This window comes from Nerophis ophidion, linkage group LG22 (assembly GCF_033978795.1).
Source record: "Nerophis ophidion isolate RoL-2023_Sa linkage group LG22, RoL_Noph_v1.0, whole genome shotgun sequence".
Classification (NCBI taxonomy): Eukaryota; Metazoa; Chordata; class Actinopteri; order Syngnathiformes; family Syngnathidae; genus Nerophis; species Nerophis ophidion.
This window is the reverse complement of record NC_084632.1, coordinates 15,874,259-15,896,477: the sequence shown is the minus strand read 5'-3', so window position 1 is coordinate 15,896,477 and position 22,219 is coordinate 15,874,259. Positions and strand designations below refer to the sequence as shown.

At 40.1% G+C, this 22,219-nt stretch overlaps 1 protein-coding gene across 2 annotated transcripts; it reads left to right on the top strand.

The window, feature by feature from the left end:
* The first annotated feature begins 2,068 nt into the window (after window positions 1-2,068).
* si:zfos-943e10.1 (GRAM domain-containing protein 2B) lies at window positions 2,069-21,297 on the top strand. 2 transcript variants are annotated; one of them, XM_061883327.1, is made up of 13 exons: window positions 2,069-2,268; window positions 11,845-12,018; window positions 12,867-12,930; window positions 14,491-14,563; window positions 14,646-14,749; window positions 14,870-14,968; window positions 15,052-15,123; window positions 15,872-15,940; window positions 16,773-16,872; window positions 16,986-17,069; window positions 17,394-17,499; window positions 17,601-17,708; window positions 20,013-21,297. In XM_061883327.1, exons 1-13 carry the CDS (start codon window positions 2,177-2,179, stop codon window positions 20,029-20,031), a joined length of 1,164 nt encoding a protein of 387 aa, XP_061739311.1. In that variant the 5' UTR covers window positions 2,069-2,176; the 3' UTR covers window positions 20,032-21,297. The 2 variants fall into 2 exon arrangements, with proteins under 2 accessions (XP_061739311.1, XP_061739313.1); XM_061883329.1 differs by lacking the exon at window positions 2,069-2,268 and adding an exon at window positions 10,987-11,227.
* The last annotated feature ends 922 nt before the right edge of the window (window positions 21,298-22,219 follow it).

Genomic DNA, 22,219 nt, shown 5'->3' with positions numbered 1-22,219 from the left:
CAGAGCTTCTCACCCTATGTCTAAGGAAGATCCCCGCCACCCGGCGGAGAAAACCCATTTCGGCCGCTTGTACCCGAAATCTTATCCTTTCGGTCAGGACCCAAAGCTCATGACCATAGGTGAGGATGGGAACGTAGATCGACTGGTAAATCGAGAGCTTCGCCTTCCGGCTCAGCTCCTTCTTCACCACAACGTTCGCATTACTGAAGACTCCGCACATTATTATTATCATTATCATTGTCATCATTATTTGTATTATTATTATTATATGAAACTCAACAATAAGACCACATTTTTTGGGGGTTGATCAAGTGTTTATTTTATGAGAAGTCACATTTAGAGTTCAATATGCTGCACACACGTGAAATGTAAACGCCTAAAGCAGTGGTTCTTAACCTGGGTTCGATCGAGCCCTAGGGGTTCAGTGAGTCTGCCTCAGGGGTTCGGCAGAGCCTCCGCCACGGAGCTCAAGACACACCCGACTCATCGTGTAAAAATAACCTTCTCCCTATCGGCGTATCATGGATACCCCCCAATCAATGTTCCCTCTAGTTTTCCATCTGATTTGCAGGTGTATAATTTGTTGTGAGTTCATGCACTGTGTTGGTTTTGTTCTTTGAACAAGGTGATGTTCATTCACGGTTCATTTTGTGCACCAGTAAAAAAAAACATAACTCTTTCTTGAATTTGAAAAAACAACAAAATCTTGTGGCGGTGCGGTTAGGAGAGCGGCCGTGCCAGCGACCGGAGGGTTCCTGGTTCGATCCCCACCTTCTACCAACCTCGTCACGTCCGTTGTGTCCTTGAGCAAGACACTTCACCCTTGCTCCTGATGGGTCCTGGTTTGGGCCTTGCATGGCAGCTACCGCCATCAATGTGTAATAGTGATGGGATCAGCAGTTCTTTTGACTGTACTGAATCACTAGAATCAGTTCCTTAAATTGATTCGTTCAAAACATTTGTTCACCGAATCACTTCTGCAGCAGCAGTTCTGTGGGCAGGTCGGCGAAACATGAGTCAGTCAGTAAAAACTTCCCCAGCGACAAATCTCGGTGTGTGTCTGTTCGCGAACGACAAAAGCCTTCAGCACCCAATGAACGACGCGCACAGTGACTGAACGAGATCCTCAATGTGACGTCCTCCGCGATACAGTCAGTTCTCTGTGTCTGTAGGTTCGCGAATCGCGAGTCCTGATTCTGATTGAGTGAGTGAGTGCAGCCCGAACGTGATTCACGTGATTCACGTAATTCACTCAGCGACAACCACTCAATTCTTGTAGGTTCGTGAAGCGAGCCTGAATCACTCAGCTAAATTTCTGTGGGCCAGAGGGCGAGAGACGTGAATCGCTCTCTGCAAAAACAAATATTAGATTAAGAAACCCTTAAAAATATAACAAAGAAAATATCAAAATATCACGAGAGCTTTGTCGTTCACTGAGTGATTCATGTCGTTAATCCGCGGTCAATCGTTCGCTCAGTCCCTCCCCTCGCCCCCATGATGAGTAGCTGGCTGCGTCGAGGGGTTCAGTGAGTCACAGAATGCGCCAGTTCCACTCATACCGGCATGGTCGCGGTGGAGCTCAACTAAACTGAGAAAGGAACAAATCAGTTCAAGAAATGATTCGGTTCAGTACGTTCACTCAAAAGATTCGTTCTTTCGAACGAATCGTTCGCGAACGACACAACACTAGTGTGTAAATGGGTGAATGTGGAAATAGTGTCAAAGCGCTTTGAGTACCCTGAAGGCAGGAAAGTGCTATATAAATAAAACCCATTTACCATTTATTTTTCACTAAAGAAGGGTTCGGTAAATGCGTTTATGAAATTGTTGGGGTTCGGTTCCTCCAACAAGGTTAAGAACCACTGGCCTAAAGTCAATTATTGATGACATTGTTTCCAATGATAACACAGGACCTTCCACATTGCTATAACTAAGGACAACCCCTTTTTGTCATATAAGGTAATGGGCGGTCCCGACCGAGCCAACTACCTCTTTCTGATTGGCTGTTCCGCCTGACATGACCGTTGTCCTCGACGCTGATTGGTCGGCAGGCTTGGTCCGATTCAGGCTCATTATCTTAAGCAGCCGTGGGTGACACCGGCAGAATCCAAACAAGAGCTGTGCTGCTCGGCACTTGGCCTTCACATCAACCCACCACCGCCGGCCCAAGGGTAGAATGCTCGAAAACAAGACAGAAAGGTTCAAAACCTTTCTAAGGAAGATCGACGAGAAGGCCATGGTCAGAATCAAGCACTTCATGCAGGAGAGGTAAGCGGAATGAATTACGCGCGGCACCCGCAGCTTGGATGCTAACCGTTAGCATTCTATTGATGTCAGCAAGATATATTCTTACACTAAGTGTCATTTTACGAGTCTCTAACGCAGGACAAAATGATAATTCGTCATTTGAAATGTCAACACTTTGACATGTGGGTAATTGTAGAGACGGGTTCGGTTGCTAATGCTAACCAGTTATAGCCATGCTATGGGCGAAGATGCTGTTTTGGGCATTTAAGGCCTACTGAAATGTGATTTTCTTCTGTAAACGGGGATATCAGGTCCATTCTATGTGTCATACTTGATAATTTTGCGAAATTGCCATATTTTTCCTGAAAGGATTCAGTAGAGAACATCGACGATAACGTTCGCAACTTTTGGTCGCTAATAAAAAAGCCTTGCCTGTACCGGAAGTAGCAGACGATGTGCCCGTGACGTCACGGGTTGTAGGGCTCCTCACATTGTTTTTAATCATAGCCTCCAGCAGCAACAGATATTCGGACCGAGAAAGCGACAATTTCCCCATTAATTTGAGCGAGGATGAAAGATTTGTGGATGAGGAAATTTAAAGTGAAGGATTAGAAAAAAAAAGAAAAGGTGACGGTTCCAGTGGGAGCGTTTCAGATGTAATTAGACACATTTGCAAGGATAATTCTGGAAAATCCCTTATCTGCTTATTGTTTTAATAGTGTTTTAGTGAGATTGTAAAGTCATACTTGAAAGTCGGATGGCTGCGGTGAACGCCAGTGTCTCTGAGAGAAGCCGAGGAGCCAAGATCACAGCTGCCTTTTTAACAGCTGCTGCAGGAGGACGCATAATCCACTGATGTGTCCGGTAAGAGCCGACTTAATATCACAATTATCCCATCCAAAAACTTGCCGGTTGACGTAGAGAAACATGTTTGCTTGTCCGCTCTGTGTTAAAGCTTCACAACAAACAAAGAAACACCGGCTGTGTCTCGGTTGCTAACGGGAGCTGCAATTCACCGCTTTCCACCAACAGCATTCTTATTTCACGTCTCCATTATTAATTTAACAAATTGCAAAAGATTCAGCAACACAGATGTCCAGAATCCTGTGTAATTATGCGCTTAAATCGGACAACTTTTAGCCGTGAGTGGTGCTGGGATAAAATGTCCTCTCCAACCAATAACGTCACAGGACACTTCGCGGGAAATTTAAAATTGCAATTTAGTAAACTAAACCGGCCGTATTGGTATGTGTTGCAATGTTAAGATTTCATCATTGATATATAAACTATCACACTGCATGGTTGGTTATAGTGGGTTTTAGTAGGCCTTTAAATGTAGGCAGTTTAGAGGTGGGTTTGTCTCAAAATAATTGTAAAAATGGTTTACTTCCACAATGTCTGCTCCCTACAGTGATGGCTTATGGATGTATAGTGAGAATATGTGAGACTTCAAATACATATGGTCAATGAATTGCTTTTTGGAATGTAACTGTACTAACGGTTAATATCGCGATTATTGTAACCGGAATCATCACGGTTATCGTAATTATCACGGTTTTTGTTGAGTGTGCTCGAAAGTACTTGTATACACACAAAAAGGTTAACTAATATTTTTTCTTTCAAGTTCAAACCTAAAAGGACAGCCTATAGGTTTCAATGAGCACAATTGAACAACTTAGTTCGGGGCTATTCAACGAATACCGTGGGAATTTTTTGGGGGGGAAAAGACTGCCATTTTTGCAGCAAATTCTTAAAAACAACAGAGCGGTGTCATATCAATATGACTAGTTTTTTGCATTAAGTCTTTTGATTGATTTATTGATTGAAACCTTTATTAGTAGATTGTACAGTACAGTACATATTCCGTACAATTGACCATTAAATAATAACACCCGAATAAGTTTTTCCATTTGTTTAAGTTGGGGTCCACGTTAATCAATCCATGGTTTAAGTCCTTTTAGTGAAGTGAAGTGAATTATATTTATATAGCGCTTTTTTCTAGTGACTCAAAGCGCTTTACATAGTGAAACCCAATATCTAAGTTACATTTAAACCAGTGTGGGTGGCACTGGGAGCAGGTGGGTAAAGTGTCTTGCCCAAGGACACAACAGCAGTGACTAGGATGGCGGAAGCGGGAATCGAACCTGCAACCCTCAAGTTGCTGGCACGGCCACTCTCCCAACTGAGCTATACTATAGAAAGAGCAGATTTTCAGGAAAATTCAAAGAAATAATTCTAGTGAAGAGCAAAGTCCTTAGCGTTCTAAAAATGTGTCCCCAAAACATGTGAGTTGGTTTAGTTTCTCAGGCAGCAAGGTGTTTGTACAAGTTTGCCTTGTTCAATGGGAGCATGATTGCTAATAATCATGAATTGATTAACGTGGACCCTGACTTAAAAAAGTTGAAAACTTATTCGGGTGTTACCATTTGGTGGTCAATTGTACGGAATATGTACTGTGCAATCTAATAATAGAAGTTTCAATCAATCAGATGCTAGCAGCTAGATCTATCATCGCTAATCGCTTGCCTAGGAATCGTCGCATTAGCTTGCTTGTCCCGGAAATTAGCAGCATCCCCAGTCCGTGACATCAAAGTGTGTTTTTCAATCACAGTGTTATGATCATTTTAATTTGAAATGGTGGTTCAAACCGTAAGATGTTTTACCGGGTTTATCTTTTACATCCCTACAGACTATATCACACTGACCAGTAGATCTGTTCCATTCTTAATCTTGACATCACCTCATGCTGAGCAATCAATTAATCCATTTCACTACAGTATGTGGGTCAGTCTCATCACTAGTTGTCCCCCACACTCAATGCAGACTATAAGGAATATCCTTAAGGCTGTTGACTCTGGAGGGTTTTCTATTATTTGGATTCCTGGGGGGAACTGACCCTCTTGTCTGTTTTGTGAGAGAGGCTTATATTTAGCTCCCATGAGTCAGTCACAGGTGGTACGTGATGTTATATAAATGTATCTCTCGGTCTGTGCTTCTTGTCCTCTTGAGCCTTTCGCTTTCCTTGCCACTGATGGCAATTTGTTGGCGTGTTCGAGCTCACCCAATCAGATTCGTCCTGTGGTGTTCAAGTGGATGCCCCGACTTTGTGACCTCAGGATTACACACTCACCGTATCGAGTTGCATGTTTTAATTTCTTCAGATCACACTTTAGTGTAGTGGTTTACAAGCAATATTAGATGGCTGGTTTCATAAAGTTAAGGTTCTGACCAGCAATGACATTTGAATCTCCTCTTAGTCAGATCCACTTCCTATTTACGCACATCTCACTAATAAGGCTGTCATCCATATATACATAGTTAAATGAATTTAAGGCACTAATACTTACAACCTCCATGCACTCCATCTGAAAGACCAGGTTATAATAGGATCCATCAGGTTTGACTTCAAAGTAACGTTGCGTTTGGAAATTGGGTGGGGCGACCATACAACTGCCATGTTGCCTACCTGAAGATTCTGCCAGCAAGAGTGAAAAAAAAAACTCTTGCTCACTTTCTACGGACAGTGTTAAAGTTCAGTGTCTTAATTATGGAATGTGCTGCTAGCTCTAGAAGGTTGAAGGAATGTTGAAGGCCAGTTACACACAAATCAGTTGGTCAGAGATAGTTGAAGTCATGTGTTGCCGGCGTCAAGGTAGTGCTAATGACCACTTGTTCGCCCTTGTTACTAAGTTTAGACAGAAGGCCTTTCTGTATTCCCAATAGCATGCTGAATTCCTTAAAATTTAGTTGGATTCTATCATTCTTACAGGAGACCTATAAAGATTTTAATCTACATTTTCAAACAATTCCTTGTGGTCTAGAGTATATGTATCGGATGTGCTTTGGTGTACATTTTGCTCATGGGTTACTTTCATAGCCTGTTTTTTGAGTCTTTCAAACAAGATGTGTGGTTCTGGAGGCGTTCCCTTTTTGCAAATGAAACCGTGTCTCAACTTCTACAAAAGTATCAGAATATATCTTTTGAAAATGTACACTGTTTAAGCATGTTCCTTGAAGTCGGACACAGTCGAAAATAAACTTGATCTAACTACTTACGCGTTCTCCGGCCCTGCTGAATAATTATCTGAAAGGACACTGTCAACTCCGTTTTCTTGCTTCTAAGGGTCACGACTCATTTTTCCACACGAAAAATTGTGCATTGTTTAAAATCACTGTAACTGGTGGGAATGCACCAATTTGTTGACGTTTTTTCCGGACATAAATGGACACGTGTCTCTGCGACCAGGGACTACTGAGTAACATTTCAAAGACACAAATAACTTCCTTAATTTGCAAAGTAGACCTTGCTTTTCATTGCAGTACATCTGTATCCAGAGGCATGTCTGTCATCTATAGGATGCGATCTCCGACTCCTCCGTAGTTAGGAGTTTTTTAGCTTGATAACAAACACCAAAGTTGTTTGAATGATACATTCAACTATCATTTTTGCTAAAGTCTGCCATTTAAAGTTTGAGACTGGCACACTTAAAGCTATTGGATCAATAACTCAACTTTTTAAACACCAGGTATTCAACACAAAATGATTTTTTCTTTTTGAAGAAGCTAGATATATTTGGTTTTATTATTATTATTATTATTATTATTGTTATTATTATTGCTTGTATTTTGACTACTTTGTTCATCTACAAAAAATATGAATAGTATTTACATAAAAACATACATACTGCAGTGGTGAAGATGAAAAACACTTTAGCGGTTGCCATTTTATTATGCTCAGACGGCAACTGTGAACATCCATCCATCCATTTTCTACCCCTTGTCCCTTTTAGGGTTGCGGGGGGTCACTTTTAGTTCTATTTGTTTGATTTCAGATACATTTTTTAAATAAAAGAATATATATATATATATATATATATATATATATCTTAATCATAACCAATACCTTACCATACAATTATCAAAGGAGTTTAATGCTACAATATCAGAAAACACAGATGCTGATGATGATGATAAATAAAATATTTGGGACACATTGAATTTCTTAGGAATTCACTCAAATCACCACCTCTGGGTACCGGAGACTGTTGCAATATGTAAAATCTGCACTGCAACCACATAATTTCCCCATTGTGGGACAAATAAAAGTCTGTCCCATCTTTTCCTGTAACTTTAAAATGTACTACATTATTAGGGACATTTACACAACATAAACTTACATTTTTCAAAGGTTTGACATACCATCTGCATAGTTGCCGACACAATCGCTGTTCACACAGACCTGTAAAAAAAATACAGGATTGTGTAATATGCATGTCAGGCCAATAGATTGCACTTTTAGGATCTTAATGCGTGTCGACTGTCTTTTAATACAACATGCAGTACATGTAATGTGTGGGTTAAAATTGATAAATAATAAATGTCCTCTGGCCACCATTATGGTAAATTTTGCTATAAAAATATTCTGTTCACTTGTCGCCTTTTCGCAGACAACTGGTCACCGTTGTCTTGTGTCAACAGCAGCATAAGCAAAGACCAAAACCATTTAAAATAAAATTAAATTCAGACCAGCCCTAGCTTAATCATTAAAGTCATGTGGGGCGTTTTCATTGCCCCCACCTTCCCTTCTCTCACGTGTGCTTGCAGAGAAGCAATGAAATAAGAAAGGCCAGCTCTGTCTCCATTGCCAGTCTGCATGGACGCAACGATGGGAGACGCTGTGTGCACTGGGCCACATGACTTCTTTAAAAACACACACATTCAGTATCGCATGCACACAGACGTGTTATTTTCCAAAAGACATACACACGTGCGTGTGTGCACAGTTTTTTTTTTCTGCAGACTGAGGCCTGGCAGGGAGCCACTAAATGCATTTTATTTTGCCCCGACCACGAGTCAGGCTCACTTTCTTTGCCCCTGCAGTCTGCTCCGTAGAAGCTCAAACACGCTTAATCCCTCTGACTGTAACCCAGAATCATAGCTTAGTCGTCTTTAATTTTCTCAGTTGGCTTCTTATAAATGGAAGCTAAATGATCACTGTTGAATCCAAACGTAGCTGCTCTGTCTTGCTGACTTGTCTTTGAGGGATGAGGACTTTTTTTCCATGTATTATATACAGTATGTATGTTCAGAAGCGGATGTAAACAATACATCAAATTATTCCTAATGATAGAACAAAAATCTAGAATAGTTTAATAATACTGAAATAAGTTTCCGTGTTTGAATGTTTTGGATCAAAGGATTAGCATTTAACCTAGATTTGATAGCGGGCATGGATTGAATATGTCTGTCTCAAAGCCGCTGCTGATTCCAAAGTTTTGGCTGGATAAACTGCTGGATATTTTAAATAGGCCAGCAATCCATTGCTCTCCAGAAGGTGGCACTCTTACACAATAGGATGTTATTTTCTGAAGCTGACATGAGAACCGGATTGCTCGTTTTGTCTTTGGGGTGTGTGGAGTTGCCACATCATGGCTGACATGCAGTAGGACACATCAGCAAATGAAAGTCCACAGTTTTTTGCTGACTATTATAATAATTTAGCTACTATAGTTTTATGCTTGTCTTAAGCACTGGTACACAAATGAACTGTGTGTCCTGTGCAAAGACTGCTTTTGAAACCAACCAATTGTTAGAGGGCATTTTCTAAGCAATTTTAAAAGGTGAATGACCCACCAATGGGTCTCTTACCCCTGACCCCCCACAACCATCTACCTCCTACTGCTACAACAATTTCCACAACACAGGCTCAGACTACCAGGAGAAGACAAAGCTTCTAGAGGAGATTGTGCTCGGACCTCAACTATTCTTTTTTTTGTGTTAATTGTTGTCCCAGTCTGACATTTTCACTCTTTTACATATCAGTCTTACTGCACACGTTAAGTCCTTTGGGCGTTGCTTCAAAAAAGACCTTTACACCTATTGTATGGTCAGTAGATGGTGTGGCTCTAAGTGCAAAAGTGCAGTTCGGGAAGGATTTTGTTTTGGAATGGATAGAAGGGAAGGCTTGCTAAACCAACAGAGAACTCTGGCCCCAAACCATTGTGCTCAACTTATGGGAAGGTAAGACTTATCAAACATCTAAGTCTCAGTGATTGTCAAGCAGGCATGATTTATATTTGTGTAAATGTTGACAAGGATTTTTTTTATTTTTTAATCTACCGCTGACTGCTTGTGTTTAGTTTGTTTAAGCCCAACTAAAGCTGTGGTTTATTCATTCAGAGCTGCAGACTGATTCCCCTTAAGTGATCAAAAGTCTGCCTGACTGCTTAACGGATCAATTTTGAAGTGAATAATGTGGTTGTCCACAAATAACACGTGAACAAATACATACAAAAATGCAAGAACAATTCAAAGTTTGTCAATTATTTTCAATTTGACAAACCTACTGTTATCCTCCATGTGATGTTACCCCCATCCTCAAGCTCAGAGACAAAATTAAACTCAACCAATAGTTTAGATGCCACAGTAAGCCATATGCTGTATCACAATTAGTCAGGGCAATTTTGTTATTACACAATGGGACTGAAGCTTAATCTGCTGTTGTGGTTTGTGGCTGCGCTCAATCCGGGAAGCTGGCCAAAGGTCAAGGCTTCTGACTTCTGTTGTAAAAGTTGTTCGGTAAAAACATGAGTTTAATTTTGCAGTATATTCCTGGCAGGAAATACTTTTCATCGAGGCACATTTGATTAAAACGCATTTTTTAAACAAGGTTTCAGATGTCAGATCTTGAATTTTTAGCTTCCATTTGGGCTGATTACTTAATGAAAAGGGTTTTTTTTAGACAAAAAATGCAAATATTCAAATATGACTCTATGGAAACCGTAGCATTACCGTGCCCAATTCCAACCTTGCACAGATTTGTTTAAACGGAAAACTTTTTTCTTTTTTTTTTAAACAGATGTTTACTTAAGTCAGTAATGCCTGTTTTACCCAACCAGCGTTGCATTAGAAGCATGGTGCCAGACACCCTCGGTAATTGGATCAAGTAAAAGTGCTTGAATGGAATGGTAATGAAGTAAGAGAAAAGACAGTTAACGTACCAAAACACTCTCATTGGTCTGGTCGATGAACAGGCTGCAATCTATACAAACAAACGATAGCCTTTGAATACTATCTCTACTGCCGTGTTTGTTTAACCTCGAGGTGAAATGTATCCAATGAGCTGATGGATAATTATGGTCTGCAGACTGTATTCCAAGTGGAATTTTATTCAAGTATGTGGATGTCTCCATTGGAAGGTTTGTTAGCTGCTGGAACATCTGCAAGCTAGAACTACAATTATCCCACAACTTCCAGCTTTTACTAACATGGTTAATGCAGTCAGATATAATGACATGCTAGACCTCGAGCGAGGCTGCATCGCAATATATTTTCTTTACAGTGTGATCTTTGCTCCAGTTATTTAAAGTGATGCACATTCAACATTCGCCATGGTTTGTTCACACAAGAGACATCAAGTACGTAGTCCTGTGGGTCATGTAATTGTTTTTCATTCACTCGCACGCAGCTTAGTTTTATGCAGATTTCTGACAAGCATTTACATCAGGGTAATGTTGTGTTGTCGCTGTTAGGCAGATGTTGCCAATACCACTCCTTGAATTTTAGTTCTGAAGGGCCGGTTTGAGCAGCACACGCCTTACTGTGAAGTGTGTTTCCTGAACACCGCAATGCCTCAGTGTGTGTGTGCGCCTCGCTGCTTACTTTCATGCCTGTTTGGCTTTGGGGGAGTGGCTTGGTTTGACGTCACCCTCTTACGGAGTGTCACACCACCACAAGCACAAAGTGGCTTCCGCTTTCAACACATTCATACAAAGACATAACAGCAAGACGTCTCTGGTTTAAGCTCACATCATAAAAATTCAGGTGGACTCTACAGCTTGCTGAGGCTTTTTCTCGTCATAGTTAGACATGAAGACTGATTTTTCTTTCCATTATTTAGTAGTTGTTTTTCAGTAAAGGAAATGCCAACTGTCAGCGGGTATATGAGTTTCCGTACATCAAAAAGATTAAAATTTAGCAGGTAAGATTATTTTGGTTATTTTTATTGTCTGTTTTGTATTATTGTATCCTCTTATGGGTATTGTTGGCACGTCCTCCGTGCTGTTAAGGTTGCTGCTACGTGTCAGTCAGTTGTCATATTTGCTTTTCAAGGCTATACAGAATTATCCATTGTTCATTTTCAGCTGTGGCTAATGTATCCAAAAGGAAAGGTTCAACATTTATTTCAAGCAGCATCTGCTGTGTAAAGCCAGAGCGCTGACGCAATCTACCGTATCTCTATAAAACATTGTGAAGTGGGAAAGAGTAGTCTTGCCTAGCAATCTATAAAACTTTGCATGTTAGTCTGCCACATACATATCTGCAATTAAAGAACATATGTTTTGTGAAATGTATTCTAAGGAGCTGCAGTTTTCAGCTCTAGGCTGCCTTTTTAGTATTTTAATCTCTGGTGAATGCAAGAAGTGGTAATAATCCCTGCAGATGAATGTCTCATTTGGTCAAAGTGACACTTGTCTAATAAATGGTCACATATGTAAACATTTATGATGTGTGATTGCAAAACTATCTCCAACCATGTGAAGTACGCACATCACAGATGTTCTGGGTCCAAAATATTTTTTTTTTCCCAATTTCCAGCAACTATCCGGTAGATGGCAGTGGTGGCGGAGTGCCAGCCAAATTGAAGAAAAGCAGGAGCGCCTCAAGCAAGGATGGCGTCAAAAAGGTGGAGCCCCAGAAAATGTCCTTTGATGTTGCTCAGATGGAAATCGAGAAACCTCACAAGACCCTCACCAAACAGTCATCTACCAGGTTAGGAACTACTCTATTGTAAACACATAACGCACCTGGTCAGCGCGAGGGGAAAAAAAAGATGGATCGAAAGAATCAGCGTTGCCAATTTAGCGGTCAACAAGGTTAATTTGTTTTTATATATAGTAGTACTGTATTTTCCAGACTATTTAGCGAACCGCTATACAAGCCACACCCACAAAAATTTATAAAGGGCAAAAAATATTTAGCAGTAAAACGGCTGATCAAACAAAACAGAAGTCATTGTCACAGATCCACTAGCTCTCTAGTTAGCTTAACAGACTCAATATGTCCAGTGCCGTTTCTGGTGAAATCATGTAACTAAAACAATACTAAAAACCATGCCAATGTAAGTTGATAATACAAACACTGTGGAAACGTTCCTCGTAATAATTATATGGTTAAATATGCACAATGACGTACTAGGCTTTGTTTCAAGTTTGCAGTCACGTTAAACTTGCATCACAAGACTTTGAGAAGCTGAGCCAGGTCGTGACACACACATGACTCTCTCTCTCTCTGCGACTGTGCTCTCACATGATTTTAATGTGTGCGCGACTACTTCCGCCAACACCGTGATCAGCCTGGCACGTCAACACCAGTCGGAGTGTAAATCGAGACACATGAACTTCAGTGTAAATGTCCGCCCCCACGAGAGGGTCTGGGTTATGTAATGTTAGGGTGGCAACACTGTTGGCATACTGCAACTTGTTTTAGCTGTGTTTGTCTGAGAAAGATGATGATTGACATGTTTGAATTGTAGTGTCTGAGACGTGGCTGTGTGTTTCTATAATCTTGTAAAACATTTGATAAATTCTTCTCACATTTGCTGTGTGTTATGTGTGCAGGTCGCAGCCGTTTGAAAGTGACTGCAAAGACTTTGAAAGGACCGAAGGCAGCGGCACCCAAAGTGTAAGTGAAGGGTGTGCTAATACTATTAGGGGCAGACATGTATTTGTTGTGAGGCATGTGCAAACACAGCCGTCACACTCGGAATGCAGCACAAAACTTGCCTGCTGGGCCCATAGCAGGATAACTAAAGTATTGCTAGTTAAAATCCAGTTGGGTTGAAAAATATCACATTTTTACCATATTAAAGGGGAACATTATCACAATTTCAGAGGGGTTATAAACCAATAAAAATCAGTTCCCAGTGGCTTATTTTATTTTTCGAAGTTTTTTTCAAAATTTTACCAATCCCGGAATATCCCTAAAAAAAAAAGCTTTAAAGTGCCTGATTTTCGCTATCTGTGAAGCCACCGTCCGTTTTCCGGACGTCATCCAGTGATGCCAATTCGGATAGCACAGCAAGATATAGCGACATTAGCTCGGATTCAGACTCTGATTTCAGCTGCTTAAGCGATTCAACACATTACACATGTATTGAAACGGATGGTTGGAGTATGGAGGCAGATAGCGAAAACGAAATTGAAGAAGAAACTGAAGCTATTGAGCGAATAGCTATTGACACTATTCGGCCATGTCTGCCTTAGTATCGCCGGTAAAATTTGCAGACCAACGATCGAAAGTTTCGCATCTTGTGACACTGAATCAACTTAAATCCGTCGATTGGTAAGTGTTTGTTTGGCATTAAATGTGGGTGGAGGGAAAATATAGTTTCAAATGTACATACAGCTAGCCTAAATAGCATGTTAGCATCGATTAGCTGGCAGTCATGCCGCGACCAAATATGTCTGATTAGCACATAAGTCGATAACATCAACAAAACTCACCTTTTGTGATTTCGTTGACTTTATCGTTGGAAATGCATCTGCAGGTTATCCATACATCTCTGTGCCATGTCTGCCTCAGCACAGACACTCCGGCTTATTCAGTGGGGGTCTGGCGGCAGATTTCTTTGACTTTATCGTTGAAAATGCATCTGCTTTGAGTGTCTCAGGATATCCACACAAACTTGCCATCTCTGTAGTAGCATAGCTTTCGTCGGTAAAGTGTGCGGAACAAACTACTGACCATTTCGTCGACTTTCCCCACACCCTCGTATTTTGAACAAATTTCGTCCAATTTCTTGCCTCTTTCGCATCTTTGGGCCAGTGGTGCAACTTGAATCCCTCCCTGTTAGTGTCGTTACACCCTCCGACAACACACCGACGAGGCATGATGTCTCTAAGGTTCCAGAAAATAGTCGAAAAAACGGAAATTAACGGAGCTGAGAGCCTGTGTTTGTAATGTGTTTGAGAAAATGGCGGCTTTATTACCTAGGTGACGTAACGTTCTGACGTCATCGCTCCGAGAGCGATAAATAGAAAGGCGTTTAATTCGCCAAAATTCACTCTTTTAGAATTCGGAAATAGGTTTAAAAAATATATGGTCTTTTTTTCTGCATCAAGGTATATATTGACGCTTACGTAGGTCTGGTGATAATGTTGCCCTTTAATACATTTCGTTTAAATGCTTTTTTGTTTTTTTATCCAAGTCTTATTTTGTTCTTCTTGTTTATCTCTCTTGCAGAGTTTCACAAAGCACAATGCAACATTCCACAAGTTGTTTCCAGCCATTCCAGAAAGTGAAGACTTGATACACGGTGAGTGAACACAAATATTAGATTATGAAATGATAATGATCCAAGTGGATGAAATGTTCATGGACGGCTCTTCATCTCCCAGCATACATCTGTGCCCTGCAAAAAGAAGTGCCCTACCATGGTCGACTGTACATAACTGGCAGCAGTGCCTGTTTTCACTCCTCTGTTCTGCTCAAGGACACTAAGGTAGTCAGGGACTATTTTAACAAAACTCTGACCTCATTATTGGAGTAAAGATTACATATTGCCCAAACTGAAAAAAACTAAGATAATAAAACTAATCCTAATGTTTCTATTCTGTTGCAGGTCGTTATCCCTGTTTCCTCCATTCACATTGTCAAGAAGCAGAACACTGCTTTGCTGGTACCAAATGCCTTGTCAATCCGAACCACAGAGGGAGAAAAGGTTAGCTTTTCTCCTTAAACAACACATTTACCGACCTAATATCCAATAGCTGATGTTCTCTCCTGTATATTTATTCTGTGCAGTTTCTTTTCGTCTCGTTGCGGAACCGAGAAGCTTGTTATCAGCTTCTGCGGTCTGTGTCCCCTCAGCTGGAGGTGAGTGGCCCAAAACTCGCACATGCACAGCATACTTACACTATACATGACCATATTACTAATGTCCCGACCCCGATCCATGGGGTTGAATCAATGGCCGACATTCGCCTTTTTTAACTGATCAACCATCGCCTGACTGTGACCCAGTGTTATCATGGCTAAAGATTATACGTGCGTGAAAGACCCCTTCAAATGAGATGCACACTTACTAGCAGACATGATTACATTTCCATATTGTTTGTTGCACTCATGCATGAATTCAAGGAAAGTGTGTGTTTTGCCAGAATACTGGCTCGATTTAGAGCGCAAGCTGCAACGAACACGTCGTCTATCTACAGTTCAAAGCAACTTCTAAGATACTAATCCTCACATACCTGGGTTGAAAATAAACTAAAATTATTCTAAGGAGCATTAGCTCGGGGGGACAAGAGGAAAATGACTGGCTAAGCATGCTACAGTCACCAAGGAGGAAGATACAAGAAACTAATTGCTAAAGCTTAAATGTAAAGTAGGGGTGATCGATTGATACTAGTTTAGCATCAGTATATAAACGATAATAAAGTGATTAGCTAGATATTTTGGTTAACTTGCATAAAACATGTTCAGTTCTATAATTCATTGTCGAATTATTGGAATTGGATCAGAGGCCAAAAATGTTGCTCGGGACATTCCAAGATTGTATGTTTTGTCATGAGGTGGCCAGACTACAAGGTATGTTCAGCACTGAAATGGTAAATTTCATTCACAGGATCGCAGCGCTAACAACAGCCCAGTCATCTCCTCTGCTGAGCACAGCTTCGACAAGTGCAAACTTGTGGTATGTGAGATTATATTGTGATTTTTTTGTTTTGTTTTGTTTGTTTTTCTCCTACTTGGCTGTTGAGTGGATAATATTAAGAGCATTGAATTGTTGGCAGTTCACTGTTCAGATTGATTTAGACATTCGAGCAAGTCTTCATGCTCACAGACTTGGATAGAACAAGTAGTCTGGCGGATCCAAAGTGTTTACTTCCTACAAGGGGGTGTACATGCCCAGACAGGAATTAACTTCCAAACGGTTCTTGTCTTTCTTGTCTTGGAATACAATCTGAACATTCCAGTTCGGATCATTTTACTTGCCTGAGAAATGTGCTGGAAGAATGAGAATATTTACAGCAACTGTATATATCATGTTTCCCGGCCTACCGCACCTAACAAATTGGAGAATCCATATACATATATTAAAATACTCCTACAGACATCAAACATTGATTGGTTTAGTAAGTATGGATTGTTTTAGTTGTATTGTAAAACTTACAAACATTGCTTGGAGTGATGAATGAAGAATCTTTTTGAGCAAAAATGCTATGGGCGGTTATACTTCCGGTTTAAGGCACAAACGAGTACATTTTCAACCCTACAGTGAGTGAACTCATCCGACAGATGGCGCCAAGGCACAAACAAACACCTTTTCACTGCCTGTGTCAATGTAATTTGAAAACGATTAGTTGAATACAAAACATTAGGAAAATCCATAAACTAGCCCCACCATTTTAAAAGCCACAGGGTTCGAAGCGTGGGGGGAAAAAGTAGCGGCTTATAGTTGGGACAATACGGTAATGTTGTCTTCCATATATTTATGATGATCTGTCTGTGTCCTCTCATGACAGAGCTCTAGCCAGTCCAGCCTGGAAGGCCATTCAGACCAGTGTGACGGCTCAGACTTGCCATCCTTACAGGACAAACTCGTGGACGGCAGCACACACGGAGGTGAAGGACTTGCCATGTTTTTTAAGATGTTTTTGCTCATTTCTGCATTATTTGCAATATTCCAAGGTCTAAAATAAGTGTGACGTTAATGTTTCTCTCTCGCTCTTCCACAGAGACAGTGCCTAACGAAAAAGGGTCCACTTTCGGTAACCAGCAGAGTGAGAGCTTGTCTTCAGAGGAGGAGGGGTCCGTATCAGGTATAAAACTGCTTATTCATTGTAATCATCTTTTCTTTCTTTATCTTTGTTGTTGTTTTTATCCAATTTGATTTTATTGTTTTGAATTTGTACGGTGTCCTTGAGTGCCCAGAAAGGCGCCTTTTATAAATAAAATGTATTATTATTAAAAACAAACTATTTGCAAAATGAAGCGAAAGCTTTTTTTAATGCGTGCAGATTAAAACCTTTTGACTTATCTGCTCACTGCTTCATTAATAACAAATGATGCCCACATAACACATTTAGATGCATCATGACTTTGATATTAATGTCGTCCTCGCATGCTTGCTGTCCCCTCCCCAGTTTCAAGTAACTCGTGGGTCTGGAATGTGACGGACAAGGCCAAGTCCCTGCTGGTTCAGAGCGAGGTCAGCACCCTCAACATCCTGCTCGTCATCTACTTGATACTGTAAGTAGCTTGGTCTTGTGATATCATAGCTCATACTAATATTCATAGTTTTGTCAAGTCGTTCCACAAAACACACAACGCTGTTTTTTTCTGCTCCTCAGGGTTTTCTTGCTGCTGCTGTCCTCGGGCTACATCGGGCTCCGTATCGTGGCCCTGGAGGAACAGCTGACGTCACTCGGTGCACTGCCGGAGTTTGCCCTGCAGAGAGGGTAAGTCATGCATATTTTAAGGGGTACTGTTCAAAGCCACCCCAACTCCAACTGAAAGGTGTTCGACTTAGCCATATTGTACTGAGCTGCCAGGACTGACTGTGGATGTTTGTTCCTGTATGTTTTATGCCCATCTACACATTTGATTTTTTTGACCACCTTCTGTGGTCTTATAGTAACTCTTAAAGGCATCAACTTTGTTTGCCTTTTGTTGTGCATTGAGCTTGAGTCTCACAAGATGTGGTCTTTGGTCTCTGGATTTGTGTAGCTTCAGAGTAATGAATGATAGGCGGGACTAGACTTTTTTTGGTTCGATACAATACCCAATACTATGGGTGTCCCGAGTTGATATGTTGATCTGTCTAATATGTGTCACTAATTCAAACCTTTTCCAACATTCCACACTACGAAAAAATAAGTACTGTATATACTATGATTCGTGCTGATATTGTATCAGATCGATATTGTTATTGTTCCGAACTGGAAAAGTCTGGGGGCTTGATTAGAATGCTAATTCATACAATTTAAGAATTGTATTTCTACAGTGTTTTGTATATTGTACAGGATTGCTTGTTGTTGTTATTGGATAGTAGTCTATGTATTTCAATTGTTAGTTTTTCCTTTTATTACCTCTTGTGTTACTTATTTTACCCCATATTTGTTCCCACAACCGCACCTTAAGTTGGAGCCTTTAATGCAAATATAATGACAATAAAGTCTATTCTATTCTATTGTAGTAAATGTGTTCAAGAGACCCCAGATATGAAATATGATGGAATGTAAAAAGACCCTCTTAGAGTGTAGGAGATGACCTCCATTGATGTCATTACTGTAATGTCTCACTTTCTGGCCTGTGGATAACCCTCCAGTCCATAATGATATTGGTCAATATGATGAATGCACAATATACAGTCCAGTGCACCTATCAATTATTTGAGTAGTCTACTGATTTAATTTGTTCTATTAATCAAATAAAACACTTTCTAGCCTCAATGCATTTTTAAGGCTAAAAGTCGAAACAAACAAGGATTTTTCTGATGATTAATTCTTCCTTTTTTTAACTAAGTAAAACGTCAACAACAAAAACTCTCTCCTAAATCCAGAAAATAAATACCAAACTAACCAAAAAGACTGAAACTATGACAAGTTGGGTGAGAGTGTATTTAACACATTTCAAAAGGTATTCATTGGAGCAGTGGTTCTCAACCTTTTTTCAGTGATGTACCCCCTGTGAACATTTTTTTTAATTCAAGTACCCCCTAATAAGAGCAATGCATTTTTGGTTGGAAAAAAAGAGATAAAGAAGTAAAATACAGCACTATGTCATCAGTTTCTGATTTATTAAATTGTATAACAGTGCAAAATATTGCTCATTGGTAGTGGTGTTTCTTGAACTATTTGGAAAAAAAGATTTAAAAATAACAAAAAACTTGTTGAAAAATAAACAAGTGATTCAATCATAAATACAAATTTCTACACATAGAAGTAATCATCAACTTAAAGTGCCCTCTTTGGGGATTGTACTAGAGATCCATATGGATTCATCAACTTCGTTCTAAACATTTTCTTAACAAAAAACGAAATCTTTAACATCAATATTTATGGAACATGTCCTCAAAAAATCTAGCTGTCAACACTGAATATTGCATTGTTTTATTGGTTTTTTTTTTTACAGTTTATGAACTTACATTCATATTTTGTTGAAGTATTATCCAATAAATATATTTATAAAGGATTTTTGAATTGTTGCTATTTTTAGAATATTTAAAAAAAAATCTCACGTACCCCTTGGCATACCTTCAAGTAGCCCTAGGGGTACGCGTACCCCCATTTGAGAACCACTGAAGGAGTGATGTTTTGACTTTTGGACAAACAACTTGTCAGCATGAACGTGCTAGCGTGTCGCTACATGTTTGGAAAGACTTTGATTTCGCAACTATATGATGGCCTTCGCTGGCATAAAAGACTTTTACCTTGATTTTGCTCCTTTGCTGCTCTCAGGAAGATTTCTGATTGATGTAGTCATAGAAACATTTCAACACTATATCCGTCTTTTTCACTTTTAAATGATCGCAATGTTTCCCTCATCTTCTTTGGGCCCTTTGCTCTCTTTCCACCGTGTGACTTCCATTGCTCTCACATATTGGAGCAGTTCACTCATGTGATGATGAATCACCCGGGCACCAAACTAGGATCATTGCATCCGTACACCTGCGCGTGCGTTCCAGACCTTTCCACCTACAGTTCTTGTTGAGGGTGTGGAACATTCTCACCTGCTGACATTCCGTGTTTCCTCCTCCTCAGGTACAGCCAGGACACCTAACCCTCGGGGATAACTGCTGATTTGAGAAGACATTTTTGCGCTCGCCTAGAGCGAGAGAAATCCGGCCGACCTGTGCAATTTCCAGAGACAACTTCTTCAACTTGAAGGGCTAACCAAACCCCTCCCACGCCGTCCCACGGAGCCCAGCCAAATCGCACCCCCACCCTGCCTGGTTGCAGTGTGTGTGAACCAAAGCCAAGCGGCTCCAGCTTAGACCTCCAGCACGCCGTCTGATGAGGGCTAGTGCGAGCCTGACTGACGCCTCACGTGCACGCCTCTCTCCGCATAGAACCTTCTTTGAATGTCTCCTCTGTCCTGTGGTGCCGAAACCCTGATCATGATCAACGCACTGAGGTGGTCCTGCACCGTCAGTGCGTAGTCGCACAGGACGAAAAGATGTCTTCACTTTGTAGAAGTTTCAGCTTCTTTAAGAAGCACCGATGACTTATTGCTGATCATTTCTGACACTCGACTGGCTGAAAAGGTCCAAGTTTCAACAAATAGTCCCGCCAAATTTCAGTATGCAACAAGTTTGTGTTGTGCATGAAAAAATTTATTTTTTATCTGTGTGCTGTTTTTTAAAAAAAAAAAGAGCGTTTGTGGGAGGGAAAGCGTGTTTAAGAAGGTTGGAAAAAAGAGAAAAGAATGAAAGGAGCGAGTGCACTTTACCAAATGTGTCGTGCCTGTCACAATCCGTTTGTTGGATTGAAGAGAAAATGGCGAAGCGTTGTCGTTGGGGCGTTTGACGGTGCTAAGACCTTTTTTTTATTGTTTTGTTTGTTTCGACGTGTTTTCACTCAGGGCTGGTGGGCACGGCCCGCCTGGTGGATTTCCTCTGACATTTCAAATCTTGCCACGGGTGCTTCTAAACTGTCCCTCTGGAGAGAGATCGCCTCATCATTTAATAATTGGACCTGATTTACTCGTCCTTTTCATCTGCCTGATGATGCATATCCACGCCACGACTGTCACTCCCATGGCGTGACAATGTTCTTTCACTACACGTAGCAGGGTTCCGCCTGTTTCCAGCATAGACACGTGCAGTACCTTCCACTGTCCTCAAGGGGGCTCAATGCAAAAATCGAATTGAGGGCAGGGTTTTGTGGTTTTGCACTATTCAAAGTGTACATTTTGTAACAATTGTTAATGTCTTTGATTCTATTATGACCCTACAAATATTCTGTATATTTATTTGCCTTCTGTGTAATTCAAAGTAGTCTCTGTGAGATGACTTTGCTATTCAAAATAAAAAATGTTGCAAGAACAGTTTGTGTGCATTTCGTTCACTTTTTCGTCAAATAGACGAGTGGTCAATACTGCGGGGCAGCGGCATCTTTATTTTTTTTTTAATGCATATTGTTGAAATAGTAATGTTTTTTAATTAAGTAAAATTTCCCCAATACTTTTCCGATGGCAAAAAAAATATTTGAACTTGACTTTAAAAATATATGGGCCATTATCTACGCATTCAGATGGGAAATAATCATGCATTTAATGCAGAAGACTCAACAATATGTATATATTTTTTTATTATATATATTTTTTATTTAATCCAACAAAATACACAGCAACACCATAACAATGCAATCCAATTCCAAAACCAAACCCGACCCAGCAACACTCAGAACAGCAATAAACAGAGCAATTGAGAGGACACACAACATTCCAAAAGTATTGAAACAAAATAGAATATTATAAACAGTATCAATATTAGTAACACTTTCAACAAAGCAGTGATTGACATTACCATTAGACATTTATTTGAAAAAAATTAATAGTGTCACAGTGGCTTACACTTGCATCGCATCTCATAAGCTTGACAACACACTGACCACTATTTTCACAAAGATTAAAATCCACGAAATAGGGTTTTGAAAATTTTAATTTTTTTGCTTCCATACAGGGTCCATAATTGCGTTTTCCAAAGAGTGATGTGTGTTTGTGTGTATATGTATATATATATATATATATATATATATAAAGGGCTATCCAGCTTTTCAAAATGTTTCCTTAATTAAAAAGCAGTTTACTCTTAGCTATAAGGTTATTGAATTATTATTTTTTTTAACTACAAATAAAACCAAATAAAAAAATACACAATACATATGAAATATTAAGTATCAATTTCAAATAAGTAGTTTTCACAGGGTTTGTGTTCCCTTTGTAGGCGTATCCACCATCTTTGTGA

Bases quoted from the DNA above. Each gene is read 5' to 3' on its own strand.
- si:zfos-943e10.1 (XM_061883327.1), top strand. From the start codon at position 2,177: ATGCTCGAAAACAAGACAGAAAGGTTCAAAACCTTTCTAAGGAAGATC. The intron at 12,019-12,866 runs GTTAGGAACTAC...TTATGTGTGCAG, and splicing joins ACCAAACAGTCATCTACCAG to GTCGCAGCCGTTTGAAAGTG. The intron at 15,941-16,772 runs GTATGTGAGATT...CTCTCATGACAG, and splicing joins TCGACAAGTGCAAACTTGTG to AGCTCTAGCCAGTCCAGCCT.